The sequence below is a fragment of the Alligator sinensis genome, unplaced genomic scaffold (assembly GCF_000455745.1).
Source record: "Alligator sinensis unplaced genomic scaffold, ASM45574v1 scaffold990_1, whole genome shotgun sequence".
In the NCBI taxonomy this organism is placed as follows: Eukaryota; Metazoa; Chordata; order Crocodylia; family Alligatoridae; genus Alligator; species Alligator sinensis.
In genome coordinates this window covers 120924-142159 of record NW_005842506.1, presented here as the reverse complement: position 1 = coordinate 142159, position 21236 = coordinate 120924, and the positions used below count along the sequence as shown (strand labels likewise).

The 21236-nt window shown below is 40.8% G+C and overlaps 2 protein-coding genes across 4 annotated transcripts in view; one reads left to right on the top strand and one right to left on the bottom strand.

Annotated features, from left to right (window-relative positions):
• Positions 1–309: 309 nt before the first annotated feature.
• PMS2 (PMS1 homolog 2, mismatch repair system component) lies at positions 310–20919 on the bottom strand. Its single transcript, XM_014523567.2, has 15 exons — positions 20836–20919; positions 20609–20748; positions 18567–18653; positions 17486–17588; positions 13591–13774; positions 12953–13120; positions 11248–11345; positions 10409–10508; positions 10005–10089; positions 9448–9600; positions 8087–8996; positions 7002–7169; positions 4293–4393; positions 1731–1900; positions 310–948 (listed from the first exon to the last, which is right to left on the bottom strand). Exons 1-15 carry the CDS (start codon positions 20850–20852, stop codon positions 805–807), a joined length of 2628 nt encoding a protein of 875 aa, XP_014379053.1. The 5' UTR covers positions 20853–20919; the 3' UTR covers positions 310–804.
• AIMP2 (aminoacyl tRNA synthetase complex interacting multifunctional protein 2) overlaps positions 20479–21236 on the top strand; it is a 6855-nt gene continuing 6097 nt past the window's right edge. The window contains exon 1 of one of the 3 annotated variants that reach the window (XM_014523575.2): positions 20479–20499. Coding sequence is in view for 1 of the 3 variants with exons in the window: in XM_014523574.2 (XP_014379060.1) it covers positions 21153–21167 (15 nt within the window). In the remaining 2 variants the exon portion in view is untranslated. Of the gene's footprint in view, positions 20500–21081; positions 21168–21236 lie in introns of those variants that run through there. The other 2 variants (XM_014523574.2, XM_025213119.1) reach the window with 2 other exon arrangements.

Here is a 21236-nt window from a genome sequence, read left to right as displayed (position 1 = left end):
CAGACCTTGTAACCAATGAAGTCAGAGTTTTACCATTAACTTCACTAAGCAGAAAATCTGGACTCCTGGCTCCTAAGTATCCAGCATAACAATTACTTGGATCCTATAACGGAAAAGGTTAGCAAGATTCATTCTCAAAAAGGAATCCCTGTTCTTTAAAGACTGTTACGGAATCGGTTTCAGTAAAGTGGTGCTTGAGAGGAAAAGGTTAATATTTAAGAGTCAGTTCCTTCCCTTGATTCCTTGGCACCAGTATTTAATGTTTCTCACTACTAAACATTAATACAAACCATAATTAAAGTTGCAAGAGAAAAAAGATGTTTAATTCTTTTGCCTATACAGCAATTCTGATTTCTTTGAAACAGTAGACATGGGTACCATATACTAAGAAAATTAACTGTCAGCATAGTTTTACTACAATCTTGGTTAGATATATTTTACGTTATTTTAAGTCACACCAAAATATGTTCCCTTTAAGGCAGACTGATTAACAACTCAGATTTCGTTATAAAAATTTATTTTTAAAATACAATTACAGCTGAGGCAGGAAAAAAAAACCCTATGAAGCCAGCCTTGACAGAAGGAATGCTATTTACAAGTAAACCTCATGTGTCTTTATACTTGATAAAGGTAATAAAGAAAGCTTACAGGATATGTTTGCATTATAAAAGTAGTATTTAAATATGCAAAACAGTAGCTAAAATAAAAAATGTCATGATAAAATCTACAAGTCAAAAAGACATGGATCAGTATTATCACCAATCAATAAAAGTGAAAATTGCCAATAAAACAAATGCCATGGTTTTATTCTGGAGAAATCAAGTCTAAACTGGCTATGTGCCTCATGGTAGGTCTTCCATGAGGACAGTTCCAAGGATGCTCAATCTCACCCATGTGGGTGATCAATTTCTTCATCTCATTTACATTAAGTGCAGTCCCAATCATCACCTGTGAACAAAAGCAGAGAAGTTTAACAGTCTCTCCCCTGATTAGGGCAACTATTCCATTAAGAGATCATTTCTCCAGTTACAACAGAATAAATTATACCGTGAAAGACATTAAAATAAGGAAACTTACAGGGCCATCAAAATCTAATTTAAATTAAGATGCAAGGGTCTGATTCTACTTTTAACTGTATTAATTTTACAGGGTGCATCTACACACATGCTTCTGCACGGGTAGCTCTGCAGTTAATTAAGTGTAAAATAATTAGCAATTACGTACACTGAAATGCATGTGTAAATGGTGACAGAAGCTGGCTGGGGCATGAGGATGCTAAAGTGTGGGGGGGCTGCCTGCTGCCTAGCCCTGCACTTTAGCACCATTGTGCCCCAGTCAGACCCTCCTCTTTCTGATGCCACCACCCAGAACAAGGGGCTGACCCCCCAAATCCCTTGCCAGCCCAGGGCAGCTCTGCCCAGGCTCAAACTGCTGCAGTCCCAGGCACACATGCAGACGCTGCACCTGGAAGCAGCTGACTCTGGTGCCAGAGTTCATCATGTTGCCTTAATGGCATGTGTACATGCACCCACAGTGATGCAATTAGAGACCAGAGAAATTTGTCTTGTTTTTACAACCGAGCAAAGGACAAGGAACAGAATCAAATATATGGTGTCAATATTCATTAATAAATTTACTCATACTGCACTACATATAACAGACAAATCAGACTACACATGAAACTGAATATACAGCACTTACTAGTGAATATAATCTACTAGAGTACTCACAGATTTTCTACAAGCTCGAGAAGCAAACATCTGTCTGACTCTGGATGGCCTACACATGACTCCAGGACAATCACTTAGCATGAAGATCAGCTCTTCTATGTCCTGAGGACCAAAAGTCCAGTTTTTGCTTGTTGGCAAAGAAATCAGCTTAACCCTTTGAGTTACAGGAGCTGAAAGATTTTTTTAAAAGTGCTAAAGAAACAGTGTATAACTTCAAATAAAAATAAGTAAAATCTGAAACATACTATTTGTAAAGATTGGTTGAGAGTGACCTCTACACACATGCTGAAATAATTATCCAAGTCTTTTGAGGGTTGTTATAAAATGGTTAAGATTTTATCTAGCACAAGTATACAGGCAGTCCTCAGACTTGCGACACAATTGGTTCCTAAACAACATGTCTTAAGTCAAAACGTAATTTGGTACCAATTTTCTCATAAGAAACAATGTTATAATGGGGGATTGGTTCCTGAACCAAGGCCCAATACCCTATTTTCACCAAAAATACCCCAGAATTTTGTACTCGAACAATTATAGATGACTAATATAGCTACATTAATGTATTTATATTGTAAATAGCAATCATATTGCTTTGGAAGGACTTTATTGAGGCGACTTTGCTGGACTTTTTGAAAGGCTCTTGGTAGGACTTTTTGAAGGGTTCTTGGCTGGATTCTTCTCAGGAGTCTCGGCTGCAGGTTTTGCTGGAGTCTTGTCTACTTTCTTTAAGAAAGTGTTCAAGGAAGTTTGGACAGATGTTCTCCAGGGAGATGGGTGACGCAGCAAACTTGTTTGCTGCCATGGCGTTGCATCGGATCAAGTGTTGTAAAGTCAAAACTGACGTCATAAAAGTTGAAACCGAGTGTCAATTTAGAAATGGTGTAAGTGCGAAATGTTGTAACTCGAAACGTTGTAAGTAAGTCGAGGGCTGCCTGTACTTGTTTCTGAAATTCTTTTGTTAACCAAAGAAAAGAAAAAAATCTGGTATATCTAACTTCTGAAAAACTGGGCAACTTTACAGAGCTGACAGTCTAGACCAGGGGTCAGCAACCCTTGGCATGCGTGCCGAGCATGGCACGCAAGGCCATTTTGCTCGGCTTTCCACGGCCAGCCCCAGCTCTGGGTAGCTGCTGCCAGTGACGAAGCCCAGGCTGCTCTCAGCAGGGTTTGCAGCAGCCCAGCTGTCTGCTGGGAGCAGCACGGGCTCCCAGCTGGCAGCAGCTACCCAGAGCTGGGGCTGGCTGCAGCCAGGAGGCTGCAAACAGCTGTGCCGGGCTCCGGAGCCCAGGCATCAGTTCTGTACCGGCATGTGCACACGCAGCTCAGAGCGGGCAGTAGGGGAGGGGCCTGAGGCAGAACAACCTTGGTCTGTCCCCTGCTCTCAGCACAGAGCTGGTGACTGGGCTCTGGAGCCTGGCGCAGCTGTTTGTAGCCAGCCTGTGCTCTGGACAGCTGCAGCAAGCAGGCTGCAAACAGCTGCGCCAGGCTCCACAACTCCAGCACCAGCACCAGCTCCACGCACACACAGTCGCCAGTGACTTAAACCAGTATCAACCCTATTCTACAGATGAAGTAAGGCACTTAGGCTAGGGACAGAAATTATACATAAACCAGTATAAGTGATCGGAAACCAATTCACACCCGCAACACAACAGAAGTTCAGCGCACATAAACTGCTTTCAAATGGCTGAAGCCGGTTTAAGATAAACCTGAATGGATGTAGTATCAGACTTAACTGATTTAGGTTAAATCAGTTTATTGGACTTCTGTCCCATATACACTTCAGATTCAAGTCAACTCACAGTCCCTCAGCATCCCAGGATGCTTTGCACTTCACCCGCAAGCTCCCCTCGCAGGATGGTTGGCCTAGCCTTGACCCAAGCTGTCTGCTCCAGCCAAGCAGGGAGGTGTGCTCTAGCGCCCCCTGCCTTCTGGTATGAGCTACTGCAGGCATTCAGCTGCATTTCTAGAATCAAAAGCGAATGCCAGAATCACTGAATCGATTCAGCTTTGGGATTCTTGACCGTCTGTACTTAGCCTTAGAGTTTAAGTGACCATATAGCAGTACAGTGCTAAAGCCAAACAGAAACCAAAAATCCCAAATGCTAGTTCCTTTCCCTGCTTGTTAGATTCACTTGCATATCTGAAAACCTTCTAATTCCAGATTAACTCCATCTATCTCTAGAAGTGGCAGCTGAGCATACTGAATCAACACCAAAAAATGACTATAAAAGAGTTAACAGAAAATCCTTAAATCAAGCCAATTTCTTAGATAATGAATAAATAATCCACCATTTTACATTAAATATTTTAAAAGACCATAAAGGAATTTATTCTGATTATGGCATGGCAGTATTTCACTAACCCCCCTGCTATTTGCCACTGTCAGGGGATAAGCTACTGAGTTGGACAGATCTGTCTTGACATAGTATGGCAATTCTTATGTTCTTTTTTTTCTACAAAACTCCTGATAAATGTTATAAACAGAATCCTCCACTTGCAGGGAGAAGAGGAGGGAAACCACAAACTTTTCTAGTTCTAGCAATTCTGTTTCAAACTTACCATTTTCATCAATAACAAAATCAAATCCATTTTTTCTGAATATCTCCAAGTTTTCTATCAATATAGTTTCATTTACAGCAGTTAAATTAAGATTTTGAGGCCTAAAAGAAAAGAAAAAAAAGACAGTTTCAGGCTAAATAAAGTTGTTTGATGTGGTAACTCAATTTAAAGAGCCACCTATGGTGCAGACTACTGTGTACCAAAGAGATACCGGAGCTCAAACAAAGTCCCTTGCTGCTGGAGCTAAATGGTTTCTAGTACCCAACTTACCTCATTTAAAAGCTAGTTTGAGTATCTCTCCACTACACCAGTTTGTACTGCATAGAAGAAAAGTAAAATCTGGTTGCAACACTCACTGGTTGCGTGGCCTTGACCTAGTTCCCCGATTTCTCTAGGTCTCACACTGATTTATGTTCAGCATAACTGAGGGTTAGCATTCCTTGGACATTAACATTTTTTTTAAGTGTTTTGAACATGTGAAGTGCTAGGTAAGTACCTCTGTAAAACATTCAAACTAACCTAATAAAGTCTCAGAACTCTATTGCACCTCAATAAAATTAACAGCAGAAATTTAGCTCTATAGCTGCCAAGTAGTGAAAGCTTCTACAAAGCCTACTTCCAGTTCATGAGAATTTAAACTGTTAGGGGCTGGACCCATGTTCATTTGAAGCAGTTTCAAAAGGGAAACATTTCAGAAGGTTAGCAACTGTTGCTGTTTCATTCTAATTGCTAGGTGTGGACAAGCTGGGTGTCACAACCCAAGGGTGTGATTTTGTGTGTGCGCGCTTCGGCACTGCTAAATTATTTCCCGCCCCGAGGAGCTTTCTTTGCAGGGTGCATTTCTCAGTTGCAAAGAGAAAACCCCGGTGCAAAGGAGTTCCCGCCACCCACATGCAAATTTGTGTCCCACTATTGGCCAGTTCTACATTATTCCCACGTGGCGGCTACCGATTGGCTTGCTAGCCGTATAAGAGGCTTGAGTGGTTTCCGCCCAAGTTGGAGGACTCCACAACCATCTGGAAGAGGAGGACTTCACGTTTTGTAAAGAACTCTAAGTGCTGCGGAGCCTAACGGACCCAGCGTGCGCCTTAAGAAGGCTATAGGGGTCTGATCAGCCTCTGGCCTCTCCCCGTCGCCGAGTGCGATCCCTCGACGAACCCCTTCCCTGCGCGCAAGTTCCACGGAGTCTAGCAAACTTCGTGTGAGTGAATCCAGAGCTCTTCTCCGAGTTGTTTTCTTCGGTTGACACGACGGGCTCGCGGTTTTAGAGCCTTCAGCCAGATTGGGCTAGAGTTCGCGAGATTAGAACTCTTGTCCGCTCTTCTTTCCTATCTGTAACTGCAACTCAAGCAAGTTTTCCTGCCTGCACCGCGACCATCTACGGTGTAAGTAAAATAATCTTTAATCAACCGCTACGCGTCCGTGCCTAATTCTAGTCCGCCGGCCTGCATTCCCCGACCCGCGTGCCAGGGCTGCTGGCCACAGCCCGCGGCGCGCGCCTCCGAGGGCCTCGGACCGCTCCCAGCCCGCACACTGGGAATGATACAAATTTGGCAGAATCTCTCCAACGTTTATGCTGATTCATCCAGTGTCAGAGCTAGAGCAGTTCTGCTACCTATGCATCATTCCCAACTTGACCACATGTAACACATATGACTGTAACAGCTGCTAGCCTTTTGAAAATTTCCCCCTTTTATGTATCTACCCATACCATTAGAGGACCAGTACTGTTAACACTGGTCTCTTTGTTTCCTCTTTAATGGCCTGCTCTGATCCAAAGCTTACTGACCTCAACGGATAGACTCAAAAGGCTGTGTAAATCAGGTCCTATAAACCAATTCACCAGAATACTTAAGCATGTGCTATGTTTTAAGCATGTACAAAAGCTTTGATTAAAATAGATCTAAAGCACCTTCCTTTATATACACTTCTCTTGTTCCAGATATACTTTTTATATATAAATGCTCATCCATAAGATGTTAACCACAGCCTAAAAAAACTGCACAAATCCTGGAAAGTAGAGAAAAGAAGCATTTTATTAAAGAAGTCAAGCAAATATTCTTATCTATGTTAACTGACCATCATGGCATGTTCATTTTTCAAAGTAATGAGATACATAAAAGTTTCTGACTGGCTGAACAATATGCTGCTCCATACTTAGTACTCCTTTTCTGGATTTCCCTCTCTTTACTGCCCTAAACTTCATCTAAATGTTATACCCCTAACTTGAAAAAAGCCGAAAAAACCCACGTATTTAAGGACATTTATTTAAAATATTGCATGTAAAAGTTGGGTGGTGTACTTGGGAGTTCTTAATTACGTAAGTGAAGGGGCTTTAAATATCATAGGCTGCAGTTTGGTTAACATTAAAAAAAATAAAGCTCAGAATTATTGGGGGATTTGGAGGCTGGAATTCTGAACACTTCCAGTGATCCCCAACTGTATCTTAAAGGAAAAAAAAAAAGTCTCCTTATAGGTCTGAAGCTAAGCTTTATTTACTCAATAAATCTGATGTATATCTACCAGGAAAGACTCACTGAAAGTAGAAAGAATATATCAATTACCATGGAGAACCAAATAAAGCAAAAGGATGCGAGACAAATGCAATTACAGAGGTACCATCCTAAACTGAAGGTTCTCCCCAACAGAATTTTACAATAGGCAGAAGTTCAAGATGACCAGAACTGGTAATACAAGATAAACACTTACGCTATCAACTTCTGACCTTGAAGAATGGTGTGCTGTTGTAACATCTCAAAATTGTATTTCTCATCTGTAGCATGTTGGTCAATTATGAAGAGGTCAGACTTCAGCTTGGCAATTATAAACCCTAAATTGAACTGACCAATAATTTCCATTTTTGCAAACATCTCTTTACTGTATTTAGAAAAACAGAACAGATTATCTAGATTATCTAATGTTGATCTGTCACGTGTAAACATGCGAGGACTTTATTCAGTTTTATTTTTCTACAAAATGCTCAACATACTCTTGGGAACTGTATTTAAAAATAAATAATTTTGCTCTTTGTAGAAAGCAAGGAGGAAAAACGTGGGAACAAAACTTGTGAGCAAATGATAAGGCAGAATTTTGAATGCTGGAAAATAATTTTTACAAACACATTTTCCACCTCCCAATGCGAGTCTGGCCCATCTGCAAAGCTGCTCTACCCTCAGAAACTTCACAGTACACTAGAGGAGATAAATATGAATTACAGGCTTCACATGGCAAACCATCCCAGATAATTATTTTGTTGCTTTTCATGAAGTTTGGCATTTCTTTGGATATACCAATCTACATACTCCAGCCAAGGACTAAAAGAGGTGTTTTGTGATGCACGTGGCACTTGGTATTTACTGCACATATTTCTATATTCAACATGCATCTACATCTGAAGTAACTGCAGTTACCAGATTAAACAAATTACCGAAAAATGCTTATATGGTAATGGATGCTTCATGGATTTAACAGACATTAGGGCTGGAAGGGACCCTGCAAAATCATTGGGTCCAGCCCCCTGCCCAAGGGGCAGGAAGTCAGCTGGGGTCAAATGATCCCAGCAAGATAGGCATCCAACTGTTTCTTGAAAATGTCTAGAACAGGTGCATGCTCCACCTCTGGGGGAGTCTATTCCAGGCCCTGGAGACACTAAAAAAAAGTTTTTCTTCTACAAACCTGTATTTCCAAAATTAATCAACAGATAAAGGCTTTTTCAGCAAATACAGTTAACCTGTAATTTTCACTAACTTTATCTATTATCTGCTTAACAATAAAAGTTAGGAAGATGTAAATACCGTATCTCTTTTCTTAATTCATCCTCCGCTGCCTTATTTTCTCCAGGACTAATTTTTGCCTTAAATCTTCTATAATTCAGCATTTCTGTATTTTTCTGTTGTAGCTGAGTAAGTTTTCTTACTCTTTCTGCTAAAGTGTTCATTGAGAACTCAAGTGTCACAGTTTTCTTTTGAACTTCTATCAGTACATCAGCATGTAGTCCTGGTGCAGAGTTCTGAGCATTCTTTAGTTCTGGACAGGTGGTTCCCTTTAGGTCCTCTTTTTTACTTTTAAAACGCTTCATATTTGGGAAAGAATTTGGAAGGAACTCTCTCCGTTCTTTCTGATCGCCCACTTGGTTCAATTTATGTACATTTCCGGAAAGCTGGACATCACATTCCAATGATTCCTCAGCACAGGTTACAGTTTCAAGACACCCACTTTGGAGATTTTCATCTGATATATGGAATTCTTTTTCAGGAGAGGCATCTGTACTTTCACTGCTGAGGCAGCTACCCACTTCTGGAGTGCTAAAGCTAACATTTGATTCTACAGAAGTACTACCACATCCAGAATCAGTGTCATTTTCCAATTTCTTCAAATTTGTGCCAATAACTGTATGTGTGTTTGAGTCCACTGCACTCCAGCAATCAGTCTCCTTGTTGGGGTCAGATTTTTGACTGTTTACAGGACTTGAAGTGGAAAGATCTGACAAGAGATGTCTGTGCCTAGGGGAGCTGTGTTGTTGTTTCACATTTTTAGGGCTCCCAAAGCTGCTCTCTGTCATTTGATGGAGTGAGAACGACTCCCTTAATTTGGTAATAGTCATCCCTCTTTTTAATTCCCTGCTTGGACTTTGAGATGCAGAACCAAGCAATGTTTCTGTTTTAGGCTTTTCTGTTTCTTCTGGAAGTATTTTTTTCAAGTTACCTAATCAAGTATGAACAAGGCTAATTTTAGATTTTCTGTTAATCATAATTAAAAAACAAATAAAATCACTAAGGAAATGAATAGTGAGGAAGACTGGGGAAGAAACAGAAACAAGCAGATACAGCAAGCTATGGATCAGCAATAGACTGAAGATGAAGTACTTTTGCATCAAAATATCAAATTATTTTAAAGTTCCCATTAAAAAATTAACAATTTAAAGAGATAACATGGCAGCTACATTATCAATAGGAAGTTTCAATTCTGACACCAGACCCTGATGTCTCACTACAAATGGTATTCTAGGAGTCTATAATGGTCTCATCAATTTCAATGTCAGCAACAGGCATATTTCCTCTTAGGAAGTTATATTTCAAAACACATTTTATCTAACCTTTGAATTCTCTACTATCTGTCATATCCCAGTGATTCCTGCTGTTAAGATGAGACCTACCTGCAATATCCAGCAGCTTTTGATTGATGTTAAGTTTATTAACATCACTACCAAACATATCCATCAGAGAAGTCTTTAAAATTGCTAACAAAACTTTCTCCTCCTGTAGTAAAATCTGCCTCTTATCAGGTGTTACATTGATGTCAACACATTCTAAAAAGAAAGGAAAGCAATTTTAAAGCTTAATTTAGCCAATATTTTTGTTCCTTCCATCCTTGGATTGAAGTTCCTTTATTTTTCCTTTTCTTTATTCCGTTGCATTTATTTATGTCTGCAAATAAGACAGTGCAAACTGCCTGCATAAGCATGTTCTTCATTTACAACACATATTTCACTATTGCTAGCTCTGTCCAGGAACATAATTTATCTGGACTCCTGCAAACAAGGCCAATTACAGATTAGAAACATCTTCTCAACTCGATCAAAAGCAGTATTTCAGTTAGTCTAATAGCTACTTATGCCCCAGTAATTCAAATACTATGAAACTGTGTTTGTTTTGCATTAAATTTATTCTAGTCTTCTGCAAGAGTTAACAGAAATTGATCAGAAGAACTCACCAGAATCTACACAAATATTTAGAACAATAAATGGATATTGGTGTTTATTGTACATGTGGTAAACTTCATTAACAAGCTTGGAAACCTGCATAGAAAGTGAAGAAAAAGTAAGAGGTATCATTATTCACTCTAATTCTGTTGATAAGGATTATCTAACCCAAATCCTTATTCACAAGATTAGACCTTAAAACACACCACATATCCTCTGAAGATATCAAAACAAATGTGAGCAAGCATTTGTATTATTAAGCCTATCTGGCCATTTTCTCAGACTCTCTTGACCCATCTTGATGCTAAGGATACAGAAGTGAAGGACTCAGGAATAATAATACTGACAAGGTCTAGACTGGAAAGGAGAATTTAAAATAAACAATTATCAGTAATGTTATGGTTTGGAACTGTACCTTTGTTGGATCACATGGTCTCTGATTGATGAAAAAGAACTGTCTCTCTGTTGTACTCCTTCCAACGCCATGATCACAATGGGAAATGAAGCCTGTAATGCTATTTAATATTAATATGATCAGGGTCTGTTGTGATAATGGAAGAACACTTCTAAAGTACAGGAAAGCCAAAATTAGTCTGAAGAATCAGTAAACACCTGTGTGTAGTTTAGCTCCTCAAGCCCAGGTTGGCATGTACCAAGTGACCAACTTCTACTCTTCTACCAGTCAGAAAAGGAACACTATCTGGCTTCAAATGAAGCTGCGTTCATCATCTCCCTGCCACAAGGGCCAACTGTGACACTGATTGAGAGCAGGATAAGCCCAAACACTGATGTTTTAATAAAAAAAATCTTTGCTCCAGAAGCCACTATAAATTATTTCATTAAAACGTGCTTAAGAATTTGATTACACAAGTTAGAGACATTCTGCTCTCACTTATACCTATGCCTCTCCCCACCCCTCCCCCACAATGACATTAGTAGGGAAGGTACAATTTGGTCATAAATTTGCAACTATTTCAAAATTCCAATATAGGATTAATTCAACAGAAAACTGAAATAAAACCAAACTGCCCAGGATGCAGGAAAGATAAGCCTTACCACTCCTATTCCACGTGCATCTATTAGCTAGCTACCTCTTATTTCTGAGTTACTTTCCCCAAATGTATAACAGTTGTCCATTGTGCTGTCCTTAAATATTTTAGTAACCATAATACATATTGTACTTTGAACTTTCTTTAAAATTACTGATAATCTTAAAATGTTTCTCTGGCCAGAGCAACATAGTTTCCTACTTACGTATACAGACTGTGTGGCATGTCAACAGAGCTGAGGCTATATTCTTCACAAACAGCTTCACTAGGAAGTAGCTGAGCAAAGGAAATAAGGCTTTGCAACTGAAAGAAAATTAAATTGCCAGTTACTCCTTTTAGTACCAGAAGATTAAAATACAACTGTAATGAATCGGGCTCAATGGGATTTATAAGCTTTTCTTCCTCTTATTCACGTTTAGCTCAGACACTGTGAAGAGCCTACAGAATTAAAGATGCAATCTTCTTTTGTTTTCTTTTATAAACTGTCAAAATCATAATCGACTTAGCACAGGTGGTAATTTTAATTTTTTAAATGCTGTTAGCCAAATGAAAAGAAGGAACTACCCTCAAACCCCTGCTAGGTTGTGCACTGCTGAAGAGTGCACACAAAAGCACAAAATCTAAATTAACTCTTCTTACTTGGTGTGTGATCACACAGTTCCAGCCCTTAATTTTCCATCTCTCCCTATCAAACTCACGTGGGCTTTTCTAAGCCAATCTGAGACAGAAAAACATTTACCCAGGCTTCCCAGCTATAAATGACTTAATCAGGTTTCCTGTACTCAATGAACAGTATCAAATAAAGCTTCCTTTGAATGAAAAAATCATATTGGAAATATTTGGTTATCTTACATGTAACACAGATAAAATACCCTTCAATAACAAATGTTAACATAGTCAGTGGGGTCACTCTTACTTCTTTTAGTTTTTAATGATGCATCAAGAACTTTGGCATTAAAAGCACTACAAAGTAGGATATTAAACTTAACATTTTAGTTTAGGAGCATCAAACTCACTTTGTGTCCTGAGGGCCATATGTTCAAGTTCAATCATCAAGTGATTTTGGACATGTGTTCTTCATTGCCCTCCAGGACACCCTATTAAACATCTACTCTGGGCGCTCCCAAAAAGGAACAAAGAACCACTACATGGATATCACAAATGGCCACACAGGGGTTGGGGCAGATGCATACCGTAACCCTGAAGCAACCCCCAGGAACCAGAGTCAAAATACTGCCTAAATATGTCTTAGAGCTGAGGACAAGAGTATTTTTTTATTGCTGGTTTTGATTTTCTACTTACTTTCACCAGCTGGAGATAATTATTTATAATAATTTTTTGTTAATCACTAAGACATAAACCTCTACATCTGCTGACTGGAATGTCATTTAAGATGGTAGATCAAAATTCTAAAGAATAAACTACTGAATTTCACGTTGAGAGGTTGCAAAACAGAACTCTCTCTCCTAAGTGAGCTTTCCACACTGCAAAACATTAATATTTTTATCGTTCAGATTTGTGACTCAAGGATTTGGGTGTCTTTGCAAATCGCCAAAAGCACAGATGATGACTCTTCATCTTTCTTGGACACCTGCTACAATACTAACATAATGAGTCTTGAGTACTAAGAATTGTACACATCCCTTCATTCTGTATCATTCCCCTCTCTAACCCCTTCCCCGCTCAGATTGGCTATGCAAGTAAAACCAGAAGCAGAACCTGGGGAGGTGGAAATTCCCTCTCCTTATTCAACCTATAGGATGTGCTAGGAGAATGGAGTTTCTGTGTTTAATGTCTAAAATAAATGTATACATAATGATTTAAACAGGATCTTTATTCACATTGTATCCAACTGCATCTTAATATGAGTTACTTGTAGCTGCATTTTTATTTCTTTCCAGTAGTAGTACCTGTTTTTGCCCAAATACTGCTCCTATGTTTTCCTTCAGACTTGAGCTCCCAGGGGTGCATACCACGGTGTTTTTTTTCCCTTGACCAACTTGATTGGTACAGGTAATTCGAACTCCTGTTGAAATGATGCAATATGCTTGCAGTATCTGGACCATTTTTGCATACTCCTATTAAAAAATAAAATTAGGCATATTATATTAAAACTTAAAAACAACATAAAATTTAAAATAAACTAAGCAGAACATTCTGGTTTGGGGTATATCATAATTTTTCCCTACCTTTATAAAGAATTCTATAGCTTTACTGTGAGACAACTGCTACTTCTACAAACCATACAAAACTGTCCTTATCCTTACAAGTATGAAATCACTATTTAAAATAAAAGTTAGTACTATTGAAGCAAAGTTAGCTTGAAAGGAAAAGAACTTCAAACCTTCTTTCGTTATTTGTATTGAAGAGATCAGGTTCTAGAACAAAGTGACTGAACAAATCAAATTTTTCCCCAACACAAAACTCAATCAAGAGGGAAGGGAAAGAATTACAATTTATTATTTAAATTAAGTGCATTTGTTGTTTAGAAGGTTTACATTTGCTGGGCACCATATTCTTTTTAAAACAGATTTCCAACTGGCCATACCTTCTTAATGTTTCTTTGAAGTTCTTTATGCCGCACTGGCAGAGTATAAAACAACTGCTGTATGCTAACAGTTGTTCCTTGCTGTCGTGGGTAAGGAGTTTTCTGAGTAATTTTCCCATTGTGATCAAACACCAGACGAGTTCCAACTTTTGCAGACTTGTGACAAGTAAAAATGGTAACATCACTTGAGAAGGGAAAAAAAAATAGTTTATTGACTAAATAGAATCTTTTCTTTACCCAGTCTACAGTACCAATCCCCTCTCCCGCAAAAACTCAGATGTTTCTATTCATATTTCACCAGCACCGCTGACACAGCTTTTAATAAAACCTATCTTTACAAAGAACATGCATGCAATACTTAAACATATCGTAAAGATCTTCCTAATTGTAATGCCAAACCTTGCATTTTTATCTTTTACATCTATCTATTACATCTTGCAGAGGCTGTAATGTTAGGCTCTGCTTCTGTTGGTTTATGCTCTTTCTTTGAACGCACACTATAGTAATATCACTGATGCACATAGGTGAATGTTGTGATCATTTCTAACACTTAGTTTAGAATGTGGGTTTAAAATTTCTCCTAAAGAGTAACAAAGCTGGAAAATAGTGAACTGATGAAGAAATATCTTGCCTTAAGTGCTTTACATCAAGGGGCTCTATGCTTTGCAAACATGGACCTCAACCCTGTAGACTTGTGCATATGCTTAGCTTTAAATCTCTGAATACGAGACCAGTCAGTTACTTAAAAGCTGAACTGTTGATTAATTAGTCAGATACAGCTTTGCAAGATCAGAGAATCTGTTTTGTTATTTATCCAGAAGATTGGTTCACGTCTGGTCGCACCAGACGTCAAAGCTAACTTATTTAACAACTTCTTTGCCTCCATTTTTCTGAGCAGGGACCAGGTCATCCCCCCCCATGATCCCTGATGGTCCCAGGGGAGGCGCAGCCAGGCCCAGGGTCAGAGTGGACCTAGTCAGGGACCTCCTGCTGGGATTGGACGTGTCCAAATCAGCAGGTCCTGATGATCTCCACCCCAGAGTGCTGAGAGAATTAACAGAGGTCATTGCGGGTCCCCTGGCACAGCTTTACGAGCACTCATGGTGCTCTGGCAAGATGCCAGAGGACTGGAAGAGGGCCGACGTGGTCCCCATTTTCAAAAAAGGGAGGAGGGAGGACCCAGGAAACTATAGGCCTGTTAGCCTTACCTCAGTCCTGGGGAAGCTCTTCAAGAAAATTATCCAGGAGCATATCTGCGAGGTACCAGCAGGGGAGTGTATGCTTAGGGGCAACCAACATGAGTTCATCAGAGGCAGGTCATGTCAGACCAACCTGATGGCCTTCTATGATCAGGTCACTAAATCCTTGGATGCAGGCGTCGCGGTGGATGCAGTCTTTCTGAACTTTAGAAAAGCCAACACTGTCTCTCACCCCATTATCATTAAAAAATTAGGCGACTGTGGTGTCAGATAGTAACCTTTTTAGGCATTGAAGTGCTGTGGTTCTGACACCAGGGGGGTGGGAGTTATCATCTAGCCCAGCATGCCTTGGAGTGGGCTAGTAGGGAGGGGAGTGCTTGTGCCCATGATTTTGGACCCAGAGGCTGGGGCATCATGAAGGTCTGTGGTTGTAGGGAGTGAGGACAGTTGCTTATTAGAGAGAGAACTTTTACTGAACGAGCAGTGCAAGGGGATTACATTGATAAAGCATCAACAAAAGGGAGGGACAGAATCCAGTTAGATCTGGACAGATTACAGAGGTGGGCGGATGAGAATAGGATGGGTTTCAACACTGACAAGTGCAAGGTACTGCACCTGGGGAGGAGGAACCAGCAGCAAACATAAAGGCTGGGGAACTCCCCTCTCGCCAGCACAGAGGCAGAAAAGGATCTTGGAGTCATTATTGACTCCAAGATGAACATGTGCCGTCAATGTGGGGATGCAGTCAGAAAGGCTAACCGCACCTTGTCATGCATCCACAGATGCATCACGAGCAGGTCCAAGGAGGTGATCCTCCCCCTCTATGCGACCTTGGTCAGGCCCCAGTTGGAGTACTGAGTCCAGTTCTGGGTGCTGCACTTCAGGAGGGACGTAGACAATATGGAGAGGGTCCAGAGAAGGGCCACTCGCACGATCAGGGGGCAGCAGAGCAGGTCCTATGAGGACAGGGTACGGGATCTGAACCTGTTTAGCCTCCACAAGAGGAGGCTGAGAGGGGATCTGGTGGCCATCTATAAACTGGCCAAGGGAGACCAACAGGCAATGGGAGAGTCCCTGTTCCCTTGAGCACTACCTAGAGTAACAAGGAACAACGGCCATAAGCTGACAGACAGCAGATTCAGGCTGGTTATCAGGAGGCACTACTTCACAGTCAGGGCGGCTAGGATCTGGAACCAACTTCCAGGGGAAGTGGTGCTAGATCCTACCCTGGGGGTCTTTAAGAGGAGGCTAGATAGACACCTTGCCAGGGTCATCTGACCCCAGCATTCTTTCCTGACTGTAACAGGGGGTCAGACTTGATGATCTGCTCAGGTCCCTTCCAACCCTACTAACTATGAAACTATATGGAGCTAACAGCTAAAAGAAGGACTGAAAATGTTGAAGTAGGTCACTGACATTTGGATCAATTTTTTTCAGTCATATAGTACTATACACTGAAGGTTTATATACAAGCCTTGGCCAAGATGAACTTATTCTAGTAAATGCCTCTCAATTGTATCCCTTTTATAAGTTAGTGGCAGCTTATACAAAATTACACTATTACAGAGACAAACATCCACTTTTTATAACACCAGAGACAGAATGTTTATAGTTTTCATAACTGCTGAAGAATCCAACAGGTTATTATTACAGGTCACATGAGAAAACACTGATTTTACAATAAAATATACGGCACATTAAAGGCACCAAAAGACATCTTGAGGCTTTTGCATTTCAAATCTGAACTGTCTTTTTTTCTTAATTTGGGCTATAATAAAAAAGATGCTTAGGCACATACTTAACAGGATGGTTTTGCTGAAACAGGGCCTTAAAAATTAACCACCTTACAGACTGTAAACTTGTCTGCACATAAGTTTATATGAATATAAATTTAGTTGCATCAACACAAAAAGATTTCTGACCAAACACCACATCTCTTCATACTGATAGAGGCAGAATGTTACTGAGGATCTTTAACTCTTGTCTGGACCAGGAGTAATTTCACATTAAAGAATATCCTAATAATGTTGGCATCACTGTGCCTGTGCTCTGAAGTATTCTGCTGGTTCTCCAGCTGCCTTTTCAGGATGTGCTGTATCCTCTCTCAACTGCATGGCCCCTATAGCTGTTCCAAAACAGACTGGATTTTTCGTTTAAAGCGCCAACATTTGATTTGGGATAAGAGGCAGAAACACTACTTACCTGAATCATCCCTGCAAAGACACTCAGTGGAGTATTAATACATGACAAAGATTAGTTTAAAAAAAACAAATATGTTTCTGACCGGTAACCCTGCTTGCTGCTCAGCCACATAACATAAGACCCATCAGACTTTGGTTGCATATACATGGGTATTAATAAACATGTCAAAAAAGAGAAGATTACCAGGCCAAGGTAAATTTATGTATAATCTTGTTATAGCAAACTTTAATCTAGCCCTACTTGCTGCACCTGGATTTAACAACTGTTAAACTACATTTTTTGTAGTACATAAATGGCTTAATTCTACAGCACTTACCCACTTAAAAAATAAGATATTCCTGAACAGCAAATAATTGTTTTTGTCAGTTGAGGAAAAACCAAGTTACAAATTTCCAAAGCCTTGTTTCATTGATAATTGAAGCCATAGTTGTCAATTTAATATTACTATTGCTGTAGAGCAGTAAACTTCTACTAATAAAGGTTAATATTATTACCTTAATGCACACAGTGAACTCAGAGCTTCACCTCGAAATCCAAATGTTTCAACATGTATTAGATCACAGAAATCTTGTATCTTAGAAGTATAATGCTTCAAAGCTGGAAAAACATATTTATAATATATATAATTCTACCACATCTTTCTAAAGTGACACTGATTTACATTTTTGATTTTTTACTGATTTTACTGATTTTTGATACATTATAATCTGCCTGGCAACTGACTCCCCAGCCCAGCCCTGGCTTCTTTACTTGTCATTCCATCCAGGAAGAGCGCACACCAACTGCTGAAACTTCCTTAGCCTGATGAAGGGTTTTTGAACTTGAAAGCTTGCTTAATAACTATTCTCCAACTATTTGGGTTCGTCTAATAAAAGATATCAAATTCACCCAAGGAACCTTGTCTGCCTATTGATTTACATAAGCATTTTTTGTAATTATTTGAAGAAACAAAAGAACTTTTACAGTATAACTATTCAAGATAAAGAAGTAATTCAACAGTTTTCTTAATTTGCAAAATGTGTGTGAAATTCTCAATTATAGCTATTTATCCAAATTATTCATAAATTGATTCAATGAACAAATACCGGTCCACAGATCCTTTGCAAACAATTCACTGGGAAAAAATCCACTATTTTAATTGCCCTGATTAAACATGCTTGTTTAGTGTTACATGGTATTTCTGTGACCCTCTCTGGATGACTTAAAAACTACAGTTTGTAATATTTATAATCAAAGATACAACGTTAATTTTATTTTAAGCAAATATTCAAGCTTATATGGTCACTTTTAAAAAGCTGTCATACTTGTAAAATTTAACTTCTTGAGTGTTCACAGAAAATGAACATCACCAGTATTTGTTCTGTGCACAATCTAGATGTAGGTCTCTTTCATACATGTACATACCATTAACATGACACCAAGCCATCCTATAACTAGCTTCACCTCAACTCTTGAAGGTATATTTATTCTGTGGAAGGGTCAAGTATCTTTTTTAAAAACATTACATTTTTAAAGTTTGCTAGAAGTGGTAGAGGAGGCTCTAAAACAAATTAAAAGAAAAAAAATTCAACTTACTCAAGCCCTCAAAGTTTTCTTCTTCTACACCACAACCATTATCTGAAACTTCTATAAGCTCTGCTCCGTAATCTTTAAGCTTTATATCTAAAATTAAAAAAAAAAAGGGGGGGGGGGGGGTTAAATGACAGAATCCATATGCAGAATTTTGAGTTCATAACATTAACTTATTTCAAATGTCCTCAACAGCCATTTGTTTTTCAACACAGATTAAAAACGCTTTTTAAACTTTTTTTTCTTTTCCTTTTTTGGGTGCAAGTTTAGTTTCTCTGTTATAACAGCTGCCAGCCTGAAAACTCTGGAATCTAAAATCCTGTTCCTTGGTACAGGTCCACCATAAACAACAGCATATGGTTTCTCACGTTGCTCATTAAATATTTAAAGCAGAGTGGTTTTCAAGCTTTTCAGAGGCTCTCTCACACAACACTTTTTAAAGTTGGTGCACCTTAGCTGAAAACCACTGTTGTACTGCCTCAGCTTACCAGGTTTATTGAATAAGTAATTTACCTGACTTCTAACATTTTCCTTTGCCCAAGACAGCACCATTGCAATGGTTTACTCCTGTCCATGTTAAATAAACCAAGAGCAACTGCCCTCCATTTCATTTAGTTGCAATGATATTACTTCCCACTTATAACACATTAACTAAGATGGGAATGAAGCCTAGACAACAAAATAAAATAAAGTGCCATTCTACTTTTTCTCTTTGTTAAAGACTCCCATTGATATCCCAAGATTTGTGTGAGAGAAACAAAAGTAAAATACTGTATTAAATTCATTCAAATTGACTGGATTTGTCCTAGCTTATGTAACATATTTTCATCTCCTAGATTTACAGAAAATAAAAATTTGTGAACTCTTTAAAAAGGCATACTACATCTGAGTGGGAACAAGGCTTGGCTTAATAAACACTGATTTTTTTTTACATAAATACACAAACATCATGTGCTCTCTCAATATATCAATTAATTCTCCTGTCTTACAAGTAGCAGTTCCCTTACTTTTTTTAAAGAATTTTTTTTGTGTTCCAAGTCAAATCAGCCAAATCAAGTCCAAATCCGTGAGTTAGTCCAGAATCATAAGTGTCCCCACAACTGGCAAACATCTTCCACCCACACCAGGGGCTTCAGCTATTTCCAAAGACTTCTGGCAGGCATCCTATGTGCAGGCCCAAGCCCAGAGGCTTGGGGGTCAGATGCAAGCACATGTCGCCTGCCCTCAGCCATATGGATGCAAGACCAAGCTAGGGGGGAGCCTCCCGTTTCCATAAAGTGGGCTTTAAGCCCCAACACCTTGGCGGGTACTAAACCACGCCAGAAGAACAGTTATCCCCGGGAACACTTAAGGAAAACTGCCTTCATGGACCCAGACACATGGTGTTTCCCCTGCCAGGTAAGTTCTCAACTGGGATGATGCCAGTGCTGCTGCCACAGCTACTTCCCGATCTAGGTCTGCAGGTGGACTTCCATCCACCTGGCCAGGACGGCAACAGCGTCCTTGCGGCACCTCGGTTGAGAACCACTGGTTTAAAGCATGGAGGAAACACCCTTAGTCAGGAGACATCACTATCTCGGTCTCCACCTTCATTCAGATCCTTGATCAAACGGCAGAGATACTTAATGGGAGCATGAGTTACTGCTTATGATGATGATGTCAGTGACATGAACACCCTCCCCCCCCAAAACAAACACTTTTCTGATTGGCCACCAAGCTGTCATCAGGGGTGGCAACTTTCTACAGTACACTTGGCACCCCGGGATCCACGTACCAAGTTGGATCACAACACTCAGATGACAAATCAAGGCCTGATCCTGCAAATTTTTTATGCCTGTGCTTAAGTTTTACACCTCGGCAGAATGTACACGAGCGTGTTTGGGACCCACGGCTAGAAACAAAGACGTGGTAACACGGGCCTGTGTGTATCCAACCACACGTGAGTAACCTAAGCCTGTGCCCATCCCTCAAACGACGACCAACACACCTGCCACACCAGCCAAGCCTGCCTACTAGACCATCTGGCAGCTTAGGTATCTTCAACTCACCGACGTGCGTGGCGCCGGCGTCCAGGCTGTTCTCCAGCAGCTCCTTCACGGCGGTGCCGACGCTCAGCACGACCTGCCCCGAGCAGATGCGGTGCACGGACGGGCGGTCCAGGGCCCGGATGGCCGCGGCGGGAGGCGGGCTGCAAGACAGGGGGGAGGGAGCGCGTCACGGGCCGGGCTCAGCCGCCGCCCGCTGAGGGGGGCTGGGAGGGGGGAGGGGGTCTCACCAGGCCGCCGGCTCCATCGCCCCTCCACAGCCCCGAGGCGCCAGACTCGCCTCAGCACTCAGCCGCTCATTGGCCAGAGGGAGACAGCCTTGTTCAATCCCGCGCGAGCTCTCTTTTGCCGCACGCGGATTGGCTGTTCCGCCCGGCCTATTGGGAGGCCCCCCACTGGCATTCGTCCGTCTCCCCGGCCAATCGGGGAGGGTTGTCCTCGTGCCCGGAAGGGCTCCGCCACCCAATCGGGGGAGGGGGTGGGCGAGGCGGGAACTGTTCGGCCGTTTCCGGGCTGGCAGCAGGGGTGCTGCCGCGTGTGCGCCGCGATGCCCATGTACAAGGTGAGGCCCGTGCACGGGGGGCCTGGCGCGCTGCTGGCCGAGCCGCTCCCCACTTGTATGTACCGGCTG

Bases quoted from the DNA above. Each gene is read 5' to 3' on its own strand.
- PMS2 (XM_014523567.2), bottom strand. The intron at 13,775-17,485 runs GTAATAATATTA...TCCCTTCTCAAG, and splicing joins AGTTCACTGTGTGCATTAAG to TGATGTTACCATTTTTACTT. The intron at 1,901-4,292 runs GTAAGTTTGAAA...AAAATCTTTCAG, and splicing joins TTTTGTTATTGATGAAAATG to CTCCTGTAACTCAAAGGGTT.